At 36.5% G+C, this 12,501-nt stretch overlaps 1 protein-coding gene across 4 annotated transcripts in view; it reads left to right on the top strand.

Moving 5' to 3' along the window:
- Positions 1–6,040, top strand: part of LOC306881919 (5'-AMP-activated protein kinase subunit gamma-1-like) — a 42,488-nt gene extending 36,448 nt beyond the window's left edge. For 2 of the 4 annotated variants that reach the window (XM_079436279.1, XM_079436280.1), the window contains 7 exons: positions 75–129; positions 335–461; positions 618–783; positions 922–959; positions 1,720–1,866; positions 3,902–3,995; positions 5,379–6,040. In XM_079436279.1, coding sequence (XP_079292405.1) covers positions 75–129; positions 335–461; positions 618–783; positions 922–959; positions 1,720–1,866; positions 3,902–3,995; positions 5,379–5,410 — 659 coding nt within the window. In that variant the 3' untranslated portion in view covers positions 5,411–6,040. Of the gene's footprint in view, positions 1–74; positions 130–334; positions 462–617; positions 784–921; positions 960–1,719; positions 1,867–3,901; positions 4,130–5,378 lie in introns of those variants that run through there. The other 2 variants (XR_013785187.1, XM_079436281.1) reach the window with 2 other exon arrangements.
- Positions 6,041–12,501: the final 6,461 nt, after the last annotated feature.

The raw sequence follows: 12,501 nt of genomic DNA, 5'->3' as shown, positions 1-12,501 counted from the left end.
AAGACATGAGGGTGAGTAAATAACTAAACTTTAAGTTTAAGGCTGACTTTTTTGATTTCTGCTTACACCAACAGAACTGTACTTGCAGGAAACGTTTAAACCCTTAGTCAACATATGTCCAGATGCAAGGTGAGACTTTCGGTCATATTTTTGTAGATTGTGTTTATTCTTCTCATTATATGGTGCTTTATCCACTCTTTGGTTTATGAGAGCATTGTCTCAAATTTATCTTGAAAACAATTCAGCAATTATTTCAGGTGATTCAACCAAGATCACGTGTGACATTATTTTTTAAATGTTTGGTTTCTTGTAACTCTTTGCTGTTTTTTCCCAGTATATTTGATGCCGTTTACTCACTCATCAAAAATAAGATCCATCGTTTGCCAGTGATCGATCCAGTCACAGGAAATGCTCTTTATATCCTCACACACAAGAGGATCCTCAAGTTTCTGCAGCTCTTTGTGAGTATATTACTTCCTTTTAGCTTACTGATCGTTTTATGCGTACAGTTATCATGCGTCTATAAATGGCAGTTGTTGTGAACAGATCAAACTAGTAAAAGGTTACAGAAGAGGAGTAATTGTCCTGAGCCATGCTGATGGTGTGTGGTCTTGTAGGTGTGTGAGATGCCTAAACCAGCCTTCATGAGGCAGTCTCTGAAGGAGCTGGGCATTGGCACATACAGCAACATCGCCTTCATTCACCCAGATACACCCATTATTAAAGCACTGGGCATGTTTGTGGAGAGGAGGGTGTCTGCCCTGCCGGTGGTGGATGTTACAGGTAACAACACATACACCGATAACTTTCCTTTCAGTTCTTGTACTTGAATTAGTCTTGTCATGCCCTTTTTAAAAACAATTCATTGTCAAAGTGAAGTCAAATGTCTCATATTTGCTTTCCATATTTTTCCTCCCAAAGGAAAGGTTGTGGACATTTACTCCAAATTTGATGTCATTGTAAGTTTTACTACTTAAAGATGAGGACTAACTGCTAAAGCTTTTTACCACTCATTTGTTGCAAGTTTTAAATCCACAAGGAAATTGAAGTCATGGATAATTTTACAGTGAACAATTTTTCTAGTTCTCTATTCTAAAATAGTTCATCCGTTAGATTTTGCACTTTGAGTGCTAGTTGAAAACAATCAATGTTGAAAACAGTTGTGCTGCTTGATATTTTTTGTGGAAACCATGATACATTTTCATTGGGATTCTTTGATAAATGGATAGTTCAAAAGAACAGCATTTATTTGAAACATAGTATGTAACATAGCATGCCTTTACTGGCACATTTTTTTTGGGGAATAAAATTTAAAAAAATCATACTAACCCCAAACTGGTAGTTGTTGGACCTTATTCATGAAACACTATTAAATAAATAGTTCATAATTCATATGTCCCTTCCAATCCATTTGTATCCATTTAATTAAATGTATCAATTTCTATACAAATGATTTTAACTACGATTTTCATGTAAATTCATTCTTGTCATTAATAAGGCCTGTTAGTAAAAAAGTGACAGAACATTAAAAGTCACCATGTTCAAACCAACAGTTGTTCACACCAAATGTTTATTATTGATCTATTTACTATTGATTATTTATAAATGACCAGTATTATTGGGATATAAATGGAGTTATTGAGATGCTTAGTTGTGTCGTGTATATTTGGCTGTCTGTGAGGGTTGCTCTGTGTTCATTAGTGTTGTGGGTGTGTGTAGAACCTGGCTGCTGAGAAGACCTACAATAATCTGGACATCACCGTGACTCAGGCGCTGCTGCATCGCTCACAGTACTTCGAGGGCGTTATGAAGTGTTATCGACACGAGACCGTGGAGACTATAGTGGACAGGATCGTCAAAGCTGAGGTGATTTACTCAGTTTTACATCACTTTGTTTTTAGGTCCAATTCTCACTATTATCTAACTCATTTGTCTCAAACTCCATTCCTGGGGGGCCACAGCTCTGCACAGTTTAGCTCCAACCCTAATCAAACACACCTGATCCAGCTAATTAAGGTCTTCAGGATCACTAGAAACTTCCAAGCAGGTGTGATTTGGAGCTAAGCTCTGTAGAGCTGTGGCCCTCCAGGAATCGAGTTTGAGACCAATGATCTAACTGACTACAACTCAATAAGCTCCTAATTTGCTACTTATTAATACTTCGTAAGGTAGTTGTTAAATTTAGGGATTGGGTCTGATTAAGGAATCTAAAATATGGTCATGCAGAATAACCCATTAAGGGCTCAAGACTGCTGCAACAATTATTTTGAGACTGTGCAAGTTAAAATTTGATGTGGTCGCATTTGAGCGAGTGTATGGTCTGCTCCGCTCCATCCAGTGCACTGCAGAGCCGTTTTCTTTTTTTTTTCTGGTTACCTCACGTTACACTATGGGGGCTTTCTTTTATTTTTAAGTTTTTATTTATTTGATTCCTCTTTGCTAAACGTTCTGTAATTTATTAGTTGATATATAAAACAGCATGCATCTTATTCGTTTTTGTTAAACGTTATATAAGCCAGTTTGTCATTGTAGCCTACTGTTTTATTGTTGCCAATTAAGAATAACAATGAATCCGTCTTTCAAGACATTTGTTTTAATTCTCAAAAATGAAAGGTGTATAGATGTAAGCACAACAGACAACTATCTTTTCTTGTGAAACGTGACATGGTTTATAACACAGCAGAGCAACTCCCGCTCACAAAATTCAAATCACAAATATTACTGATGGAAAAGAAGGGGTTGAATGTTAAACACTTTTGTTACCATATAACTATAAACAGAAAAACTGTTCATCAGCATGCATTAATCATATGTTGTAGCCCCCCCCCCCCAAAAAAAATCCTCTTGCGACCAACTGAGATAGTTTGAATGAGTCTAGAGCCCTGCGTTAAGTATGTGCTGAATAAGTACTGAAAAACAGCTAATATGCTAATAATATGCTTGCTAATAAGTAACTAATTAATATTGATAATTGGTCCTTTTAAAATGGTGTTACCAAAAAAATATTTAACAGGATAATTCACCCAAAAATGAAAATTCTGTAAGTACTCATGTCGTTCCGAACTCACAAGATTTTGTTCATCTTCGGAACATAAATTAAGATATTTCTGATGAAATTCGAGAGCTTTCTGACACTTCATAGACAGCAAGAGTTCTACCACAATCAAGGTCTTTGCGCTCAAAAAGTATTCTCGTAGCTTTATAAAATTACGGTTGAACCCCTGATGCCATATGGACCATTTTAACGATGTCCTTACTACCTTTCTGTGCCTTGACTGTGGGTAAGACTCTTGCTGTCTAGGGGAGGGTCAGAGAGCTCTCAGATTTCATCAGAATTATTTCAACGAAGTTCTTAGAGGTTTGGAACGACATGAGGGTGAGTAATTAATGACAGAATTGTCATTTTTCGGTGAACTACAGGTACATCTCAGAAAATTAGAATATCGTGAAAAAGGTCAATATTTTTTTTTTAAATATTTTTTATATTCATTTCAGAAAGTGAAACCCATATATTATATAGATTCATTACACACAGAGTGAAATGTTTCAAGCCTTTATTTCTTGAATTTTGATGATTATGGCTTACAGATAATGAAAACCCAAAATTTGAAAGTCTCAGAAAATTTGAATATTGCATAAGATCAATAAAAAAAAGAGATTTTAAACAAATGTCAGGCTTCTGAAAAGTATGTTCATTTCTATGGACTCAATACTTGGTTGGGCCTCGTTTTGCATGAATTACTGATTTCATACTGAATATGATATATATATATATATATATATATATATATATATATATATATATAATTTTTTTTTTTTATTTATTTATTTATTTATTTTTTTTCTCTCCATGTTTCTGGATGAATATCAAACGGCCCCTGATTGTGTGTGTGTCCTGCAGGTGCACAGGCTGGTAGTGGTGGATGATAACTCCAGCATTGAGGGCATCATCTCTCTCTCGGACATCCTGCAGGCACTGGTTCTCACCCCCGCAGGTATAGATGCACAGAATTCCTAAATCAACCCTCCATTTCACCTTCCTTCTCTCCTCTCCACTCTTCCCCGGACCCAATCTCATCCCCCTGGACATCTACCACTCGAGTGTCCCTCTCTGACCCCCTGAGCACAGGTACGCTGAAACAGGCTGGACTCTGATTGGCTTGTTATGGTTGTGCTGAATGAAGCTTGGATGTAGGTGTGTATTCCAGCAATACGCATCATGATGGCATCATTGCAAGCATTTGTTTGGTACTGATTTTTCTAACACCGACAGCTCATACATTACTGCAAGTTGACCTGACAAACTATCGATGGCAAAAAAAATTTATGAGACAGAAATAGCTGTCTGTTTGAATAGTGCTTGAAATACAGCATGTGCGCTCAGAGCCCTGTATGAAGCCTGCTGGGAAAAACCGCATGAAACACGCCGCATATCTCACGTGCTGCTCAGCACGCTGTCTTTAATGTGTTGAGCTACTATGAGCAACACCCCTGTGAAGGCAAAAATAAGAAATGTCGCTTGATGTTTTTGTAACAGGCATTCCACAGTTGAGGATAAACTGGAAATATTTTGGGCAAAAACCTAGAAAGGGAATGTTTAAAAAATATGGAAGGTTATGGAAATATGTCATGGAAATGAAAATCTTAAAATATTTAAAAGCACAGAAAGTCATAGAAATAACCAAAGTCATTGAAAATTCATGGAAATTAATAACATTTTAAAAAGTAATGAAAGTTGGGGTAATAAAAACTGTCATAAAAAGTCACTGAAAAATAATGGAAATTATTAAAATTGTAAAAATTCAGAGGAAAGTCATAGAAATCAGGTGAAAATTTGGGGAAATTTTTACAATTGTAAAAAAAAAAATCACAAGAAAATTCAAGTAAATCAATACTATCGTTAAAGTAAAAAGAATTATGGAAAGTAATATATTTGGAAAAAGTCGCAAAGTCAAGGACATTAATAAAATCTTTAATGTTGCATAAAGTTCTGGAAATCTGCATGGCGCTGAAAACCACGGAAATAGATAAGTCATTGATCAGTCAGGAAAATGTATTATTGAATATAATTTTTCTAGTTTCCTTTAGCTCTAGAATATTTAATATTTAAATTAAATTTTAAATTCATATTTTTCCAGTGATTGTGAAAACATTAAAACATAAGAATATCAAAAACACAAACATTTGTGCTGTAACAAATTCATACCTAAGCTTTGAGCTTTTGTGTTCAGCTTTGCAGATTTAACAGATTTATGGTTCAAAATGGTCTCTTTTTAAAACTTTCTTCCTGTAATGATGCCGAAGTGTGTGTGGTATTAAAAGAGCACTGACTCAAAGATTTGTTTCATGAACTGAATTTCATATCATTTGCCCCACAGGAGGACGCAGAAGGGACAGTGTGACTGAATGACAAAACAACATTTTGGAGGTGAAAGAAATGCAAGAAATTCAAACCAAAAAGTTCCAGCCGGCATTCCTGACGGGATACAGAGAAGAGGACAGCTGGAAACCTTTTAGATCCTCGTTTAAGGGCAGGAAATTGTGCTGGGCTGAAGGAACAGACATGCGATCATAACGCGCACATTATTGGACATGTTTATGGTGGGCCGGTCGTGAGAATCTGGCGCTGTACTGTATACTGCTTTAGATGCTGGGCATGTTTGCCTGGTGCTGCTGCTGCTGGTTTTAGAGGTGCTCACTAAATCAGGCACGGGGAGGAAGTCTCCTTTTGTCTTCTAGCTGGGTCTGCATTATATCATCAGGCACTGTAGTCCACTCTTGTGTCTGAAGTGGAAATTTGGCTTAAATGAAGACCTCGGTGAGAGCTGATTGTAAAGGTTAACAGAGACCCGTAGATGTGCATGTAGTACAAAAGCAGGTTCTTGATTCTTCAGCAATATGTTGGCTGGTGGTTCAAAGAACCTGCTAGACTCATCTGGCCATTTTTTCCTCTCCCACTCTCTTGAAAATACTTTCAGGTTGCATTTCAACCCAAAATGAAAAGTAAAAAAAATAAACAGAAAATGAAGCATAAAGTGTGAAAAATGTGACATGATTTTCTTGACACACAAGCATATCTCCCTGCAGGTTTTATTGTAATACTTTATGTATATATTATGTAAATAATAAAATGTGTATATAATATAGTATTTATTCTATCACCTGTAATTTATGCAGAATTTAAAGAAAAAGAATGGTTACTTTTTAAAATGAGTAACTAATAAGAGTCACTTCGGAAAATAATTGCTGTCGTCATGAAGATAAAGTAACTTTTTTCAGAAGGGGTTTTCATTAGTTGATCATTATTTAAAAAAAACAGAACAAATACTATAATATATACATGTTAAAGAAAAAAAAGAAGAGAATGAGATGTCTTGTATTACAATAATTAAAATTGCAGGGAAATGTGCTAACTTATCATGAAAATAATGTAACGATCAAAAAAATAATTATGGTCCTAAAAAAAAAATTTTTTTGTTTGTTTTTTTTCAATTTTGGTGTGACGTGTATATATATGACCCAGACACATTCTTGATAAGTTTAATGAGATTCATCCGAATATTATTGATTTTGCCTGTCAACACTGGCCTGTTAGTCCAAAATGTCTACTGAATATAAATAGTTTTCATCCTATTAGTTGTCCCTATTAGTGGAAAAATGAATGTACTACCACACTGCATACGCGCTGACTATCATGGAATGCATGTTTACTGGAACAAAGAATGTGTTATGAAAAGTGACTATATACAGAGCCTTATTTTTCTATTATGACTGTCTGTTGTGTTTGGCTGGTGTGCACTACCTGTCTTATGCACTTAAAGAGCATGAATGTCAAAGCTTGCAGTTGCAAAAATGGCCACACATCTTTGTACCCCAGTGATATGCTGAGCTACTGTAAATACAACAACATGCCATGTAATGGGTTCAAAACTGATCAATGTATTGTTTGATTGCATTTTTTCATTATTGTAACTGCTGTCAGTGAAAGTTTAGACTTAAGTCCAGAGAGTAAGAAATGTACATTTTTGTACACAGAAATGACACTATATTTTTTATGTGGTTGAGCTAAAATATATTGATAATGCATTAATATTTGTCTGAGATTTGTTTTGTTGTGTACACCTTTCTACATTTTATTTTTACATTTACATTTAGTCATTTGGCAGACGCTTTTATCCAAAGCGACTTGCAATTGGGGAATACAAAAAGAGATTCATCTTGAAGAGGCAATCAGACAGAGGAAGTGCTCTTAACACCAAGTCTCAGTCATTGTTCAAATAAGTACAAGCTAGTAAGGGAGGGAGAGAAAGATAGAGGGAAAGAGTAAGTTGTTTTTTTTGTTTTTGTTTTATAAAGGATGAAGTCAAGTACTGCCGAAAGAGATGAGTTTTCAGTTGTTGCTTGAAGGTTGACAGGGATCCAGCATTTCGGATAGGGCTGGGAAGATTATTCCACCAGCCCGGAATGGTGAACGAGAATGTTCTGGAGAGTAATTTTGAGCCTCTCTGTGATGGTACCACAAGGCATCACTCACTAGCAGATCTCAGACTTCTGGAGGGGATGTAGGTTCATAAAAGTGAGTGGAAGTAGGAGGGTGCTGAGCCTGTGGTAGTTCTGTATGCAAGCATCAGTGTCTTGAACTTGATGTGAGCTGCCACTGGATGAAGAGAGGTGTAACATGAAGCTCTTTTGGGCTCGTTAAAGATCAGTCGTGCCACTGCATTCTGAATCATTTGTAGAGGTTTGATGGCAGACCAGCCAGAAGAGCATTGCAGTAGTCCAGTCTAGAAACGACAAGGGCTTGGACAAGAAGTTGTGCAGCATGTTTTGTCAGAAAGGGCCTGATCTTTCTGATGTTGTGTAGTGCAAACCTGCAGGATTGAGCAGTCTTTGCAATGTGCTCTTTGAAGGTCAGCTGGTCATCAAAGATTACACCAAGATTTCTGACCAAAGTTGATGGGATAATCATTGATGAGCCTAACTGAATCGTGAAGTCATGCTGTAGAGTCGGAGTGGCAGGGAAGACAAGAAGCTCCGTCTTTGCCAGGTTGAGCTGTAGGTGATGTTCTTTCATCCATGCCGAGATGTCCGCCAGGTAGCCTGAGATCCGTGCAGCTACCGTTGGGTCATCTGGTTGAAAAGAGAGATAGAGCTGTGTGTCATCGGCGTAGCAGTGATAGGAGAAGCCATGTGCATGTATGATGGGACCCAGCGATGTAGTGTATGTGGAGAAGAGGAGGGGTCCAAGAACCGATCCCTGAGGAACTCCAGTGACCAGTTGATGTGGTTTGGATACCTCCCCTCCCCAGGCCACCCTGAAAGATCTACCGGTGAGATAGGATTCAAACCAGCAAAGTGGAATCCCAGTGATGAGAGGGTAGACAGGAGGATCTGATGATTGACAGTGTCAAAAGGAGAAGATGGGAGTTAGAGCAGTGGATGTGGTTGATTGGAGGTCCTGTGAAGTCGAGAACTGGTTACTGATTGTTCTAGTTTTGTCTGTGAAAAAAGAGGCAAAGTCGTCAGCGGTTATCGAAGTTGTGGGAGGTGGAGGAGGGGGACAGAGGAGAGAATTAAATGTTCTGAAGAGATTACGAATGTCTGGAGAGCTGTTGATCTTGTGGAAATGTGAAGATTTGGCAGTGTGGACTTCAGTAGAGAAAGATGAAAGCAAAGACTGATACCTACTCCGGTCCGACGGATCGTTTGATTTGCGCCATTTTCTCTCTGCCGCTCTGAGTTTGGTCCGATTCTCATGAAGAGCATCGGATAACCAGGGGTTAGAAGGGGCAGCCCGTGCTGGCCTGGCCTGGACATACTGGCCTGGGGATTTTTCAGCGATCTGTCTGCATGTCACATCATTATGTTGTTAGGTGGCGACAAGTGTGCGTCTGTCAGTGAATCATTCACTCAACCAATTCATTCAAAAACAATGACTCATTCAAGGACTAAACGTGTATTGCTCGGACAGATTAATTCTGCTTTGATATTGCTGGCCTAATGTCTATAAAATGTAAGTTGCTCAATATTTACTATTGAAATGTTGTTTATCAGCATTATACTCCCAAAACGCGCTTTTACTCCGATACTCTGCTGTAACTGCGACTTGACTATTTGCCAAGCGACAGTAAAAAGAAGGCAGTATCCGGAACCTCTTGCTCTGTATTCTTGTTTAATGATGTTTGATAAATGCCTTAAATACAAATCTGAACGGCTGTATGAAACAAGTAAATACTACATTTCCTCTCCATGATATGGAACTGTGCTTTCGAATCACTGCATCATGAAACTTTGAAACATTTGTGAATCTTTTGTTTTGAAGCAGTGGCTCAGAGCTTGTGTCAAACTTGCCCAAGTTACAAGAATAGGCGTTATAAGAGATGGTCTTGTTATTAGGAGATGAATAATTACCTTCATATTTAATGGACTACTTTTTCATTTTCATTTAGACTATTTTTTGCCGTTGGTTTTTAAAAGGTTGGTTTTGATCAGCAGGTGCAAGTGGTTCAATTTAATTTGCGTTTTGGAAAGCTTTGTATTTCTGCTTTTCTATTAGCGCCCCTTACGGTCAGAAAGCGAATTTGTAGTTTCATTCAACCTGTCTTTTTAGTTTTTTAAGGATTGTTCTGATGGTTCTAGGTAACCATTCTGATGGTTCTAGGTAATCGCTTAACCCTCTAGTGCTCCTTATTTGGGAGTCACACTTGTGATCTTCACGGTCAAAAGTGACCGGACACCTAAAATGTAACGTTTTTCCCCCAGTAAAATCAATGTAACACATTTTTGTTTAATATTTTTTCTTTTGTATTTTGAGATCATTTAATGGTACTAATATGCAATAATTATGATTTATTATTGACCGAAGCGCACCAGAGGGTTAAGAGCGACCAAGAGCCCACCCTCAAGTCTTTATGATTATTTGCTCCGTAATTATGGCTTGGATCCGTCCTTAACATATGTCGAAGATCATTTTTCCTCACCTGGCAGAAACAATCAGCCATCAGTGAAGGCTGCATGGGAATCCATGATCCAGAGCATTTGATCCAAACTTGTGTTTTAGATTTTTTTTTTTTTTTTTTTTGAGGCTAGCAGGAGGCATTGGGTTGAAAGCTGGTGAAAAATCGACAATTAGAAGCATGGCACTGGCAATGGATCTGTAGTCCTTCAACATGCTTACTTGGCAACAGAAATGATGGCCAAGTGAATCCTGTGAAGACTGAAAAAGGTTTTAGATAAATTATCCTCTTTAATCTAGTGTAAGGGCTAACCTACAATTGTCGATTTCATCTGAAGATTTATCCAAAAAAAAAACTAAACTCATCAATCCTACATTAAACTACACTATATTAATTTAATTTGTCTGTAGGCCTAGAATAAAAACAATACTAATGTCCCATATGTTGCTATAGAGATGTGGTGTTACCCCTAATTAAATGTAGTAGGAAACAGTAACAGCACTGACATTAAAATTAGTGATACTGATTGTTTTATGTAAATTCGTTAATTGTACTACTGTAATTTTTATTTATTTTTGTTCAGTTCATCACATAATTTTGCTGCTTTTATTACTGTATTTGGGATGGAAACATGTCTGTGAGCTACCTTATAGAGCAGTGACATGTTTGAAAAGGATAAATTATGGAGTGACAAGTTGGAAAATGCTTACTTTTTTAATTCTCTGACCACTTACTGTGTAATTAAATGGTGTTTTCTATAGGAATTGTGTACATTGTTGTTTTTCCAGAGTAAAAGTAAGAGCACGTGCCATGGCAATTATAAAATGATGGATAGAATCTGCTGAGCTCATCTGGGAGGGATAAATCACTGACTCCATCCTCCAGCATCTCCTCCTAGGCTTAAGCAGGCACCAATATGCATTGGAAAAATGCACTTATGAAAATGCAGGAAAATAAGTGCAGATAATTTTACACTGGCTGATGCTGTTTATTTCATTGTTATGAATCTGATAGTAATAATGTTTCCATTTTACACAGTAGTGGACAGTACTTTGGGTTTTATTTGGGATGTCCACTAGGGGACACTGTCCTCACTCCTCAGCTGTTTGACATCCTCCTGCAGCATTGCTTAATCACATGCTATGTAAAGTCATTGTTAGAGAATGATGAATATTTCATTTTCTAGTTGGTTAGATTAATGTACTGTATCTTTAAGCACTTTAAGAAAAAATCTGCTTTCTTAAGCCAGAAGAAGCGGCTCTCAACTCTTTTAGTCATTCTCTCAGCTGTACGTTGGACATTGAGTAGTGAACCAGTACCAAACACAGTACCAAAGTTAGCTTATTAAAAGAAACTAAATGTATGTATATTAATGCATATTTCAGTTTGTTCACTAGGCCTATATGACCACAAACTGCAGGCCCAACAGAATTATTAATATGACACAGACTGTCTCTTGAATCTCAGTGGTTCTGTGCTCTCAGCAGCCTGTAATTCACTTTGCAAAACACAGTACCGTCAGCACAAACCATGTTTATCCCGGCTGCAAGTGAACCTGTATTTAATGTCATCTGGGTTGTGTTTTTATTTTATTTTTACCTTGAATTGTCTTCATGGTGTCATATCATGCAACGTGTCCATGTTGGAATCTATCTAATTTGGCTAGTGCCAAAATGCTGTTTAAATGCATGAGTATTTAATGTTAACACCAAACAAAGCAATTCTCCTTCCTTTTAAAATATTTATTTTACTGTTCTAACTGTACATCATTTTAAAGCAGATCCAGTTCCTGAATGCTGATTGGTCAATACATTTATATTTATGCATTTATATTTTTTTATCCACAGAAACTTGCATTGCATGCAAGATACATTTTTATTTTTTTTATTTTTTTAGTTAGATTCTCTGGGAATCAAACCCATGACCTGGACATTGCAAGCACTTTGGGCTGCAGGAACAATACCAGGATTTAGAAGTTATATTACATGATAATATAATGTTGATCATATTACTGTTACCTGGTGTTCTAGCCTTTTGCATAATAAAATATTAATTTGCATAATAAAATAACAATTTAATGAAATTTCATTACCTTTAAGTGGATATTTAATCAAAATGCATAAATAAATCAATACAAATTTAAATAAACTATTTTGAAGAATGTTTCAGTTGTTTTTGACCATGCATTGAATTGAAAGTCATTGGGGTCTAAAACAATATTGGACCTTGGATAACTGATATTATTAGATAATACTTATGTAAAAAAAAAAAAAAAGCAAAAAATGTTTAAGACCTTAAGACTTCTTTTCAGAGAATATATCTTCAATCAAGTTCCTTTAAAAAAACATTTATTAAATTTTGACAGATTTTTACAAATAAATAAACATTTTATTAATCTAGTTTTGCCTGCTTGTTTTAATAATTTTATCTAAAAGATGAAAGCATAGGAAAATGTTTTGCAGTGAAGTGTTTAAAAATCTAAGTGAATATATCCATAACAATATTGGACCCCATTCACTTTGGACAAAAGAAAAATAAATAATAT

This window comes from Barbus barbus, assembly GCF_936440315.1.
Source record: "Barbus barbus genome assembly, chromosome: 15".
Lineage (NCBI taxonomy): Eukaryota > Metazoa > Chordata > Actinopteri > Cypriniformes > Cyprinidae > Barbus > Barbus barbus.
Note: the sequence above shows the minus strand (reverse complement) of the source record. Positions and strands in the feature narration are given on the sequence as shown.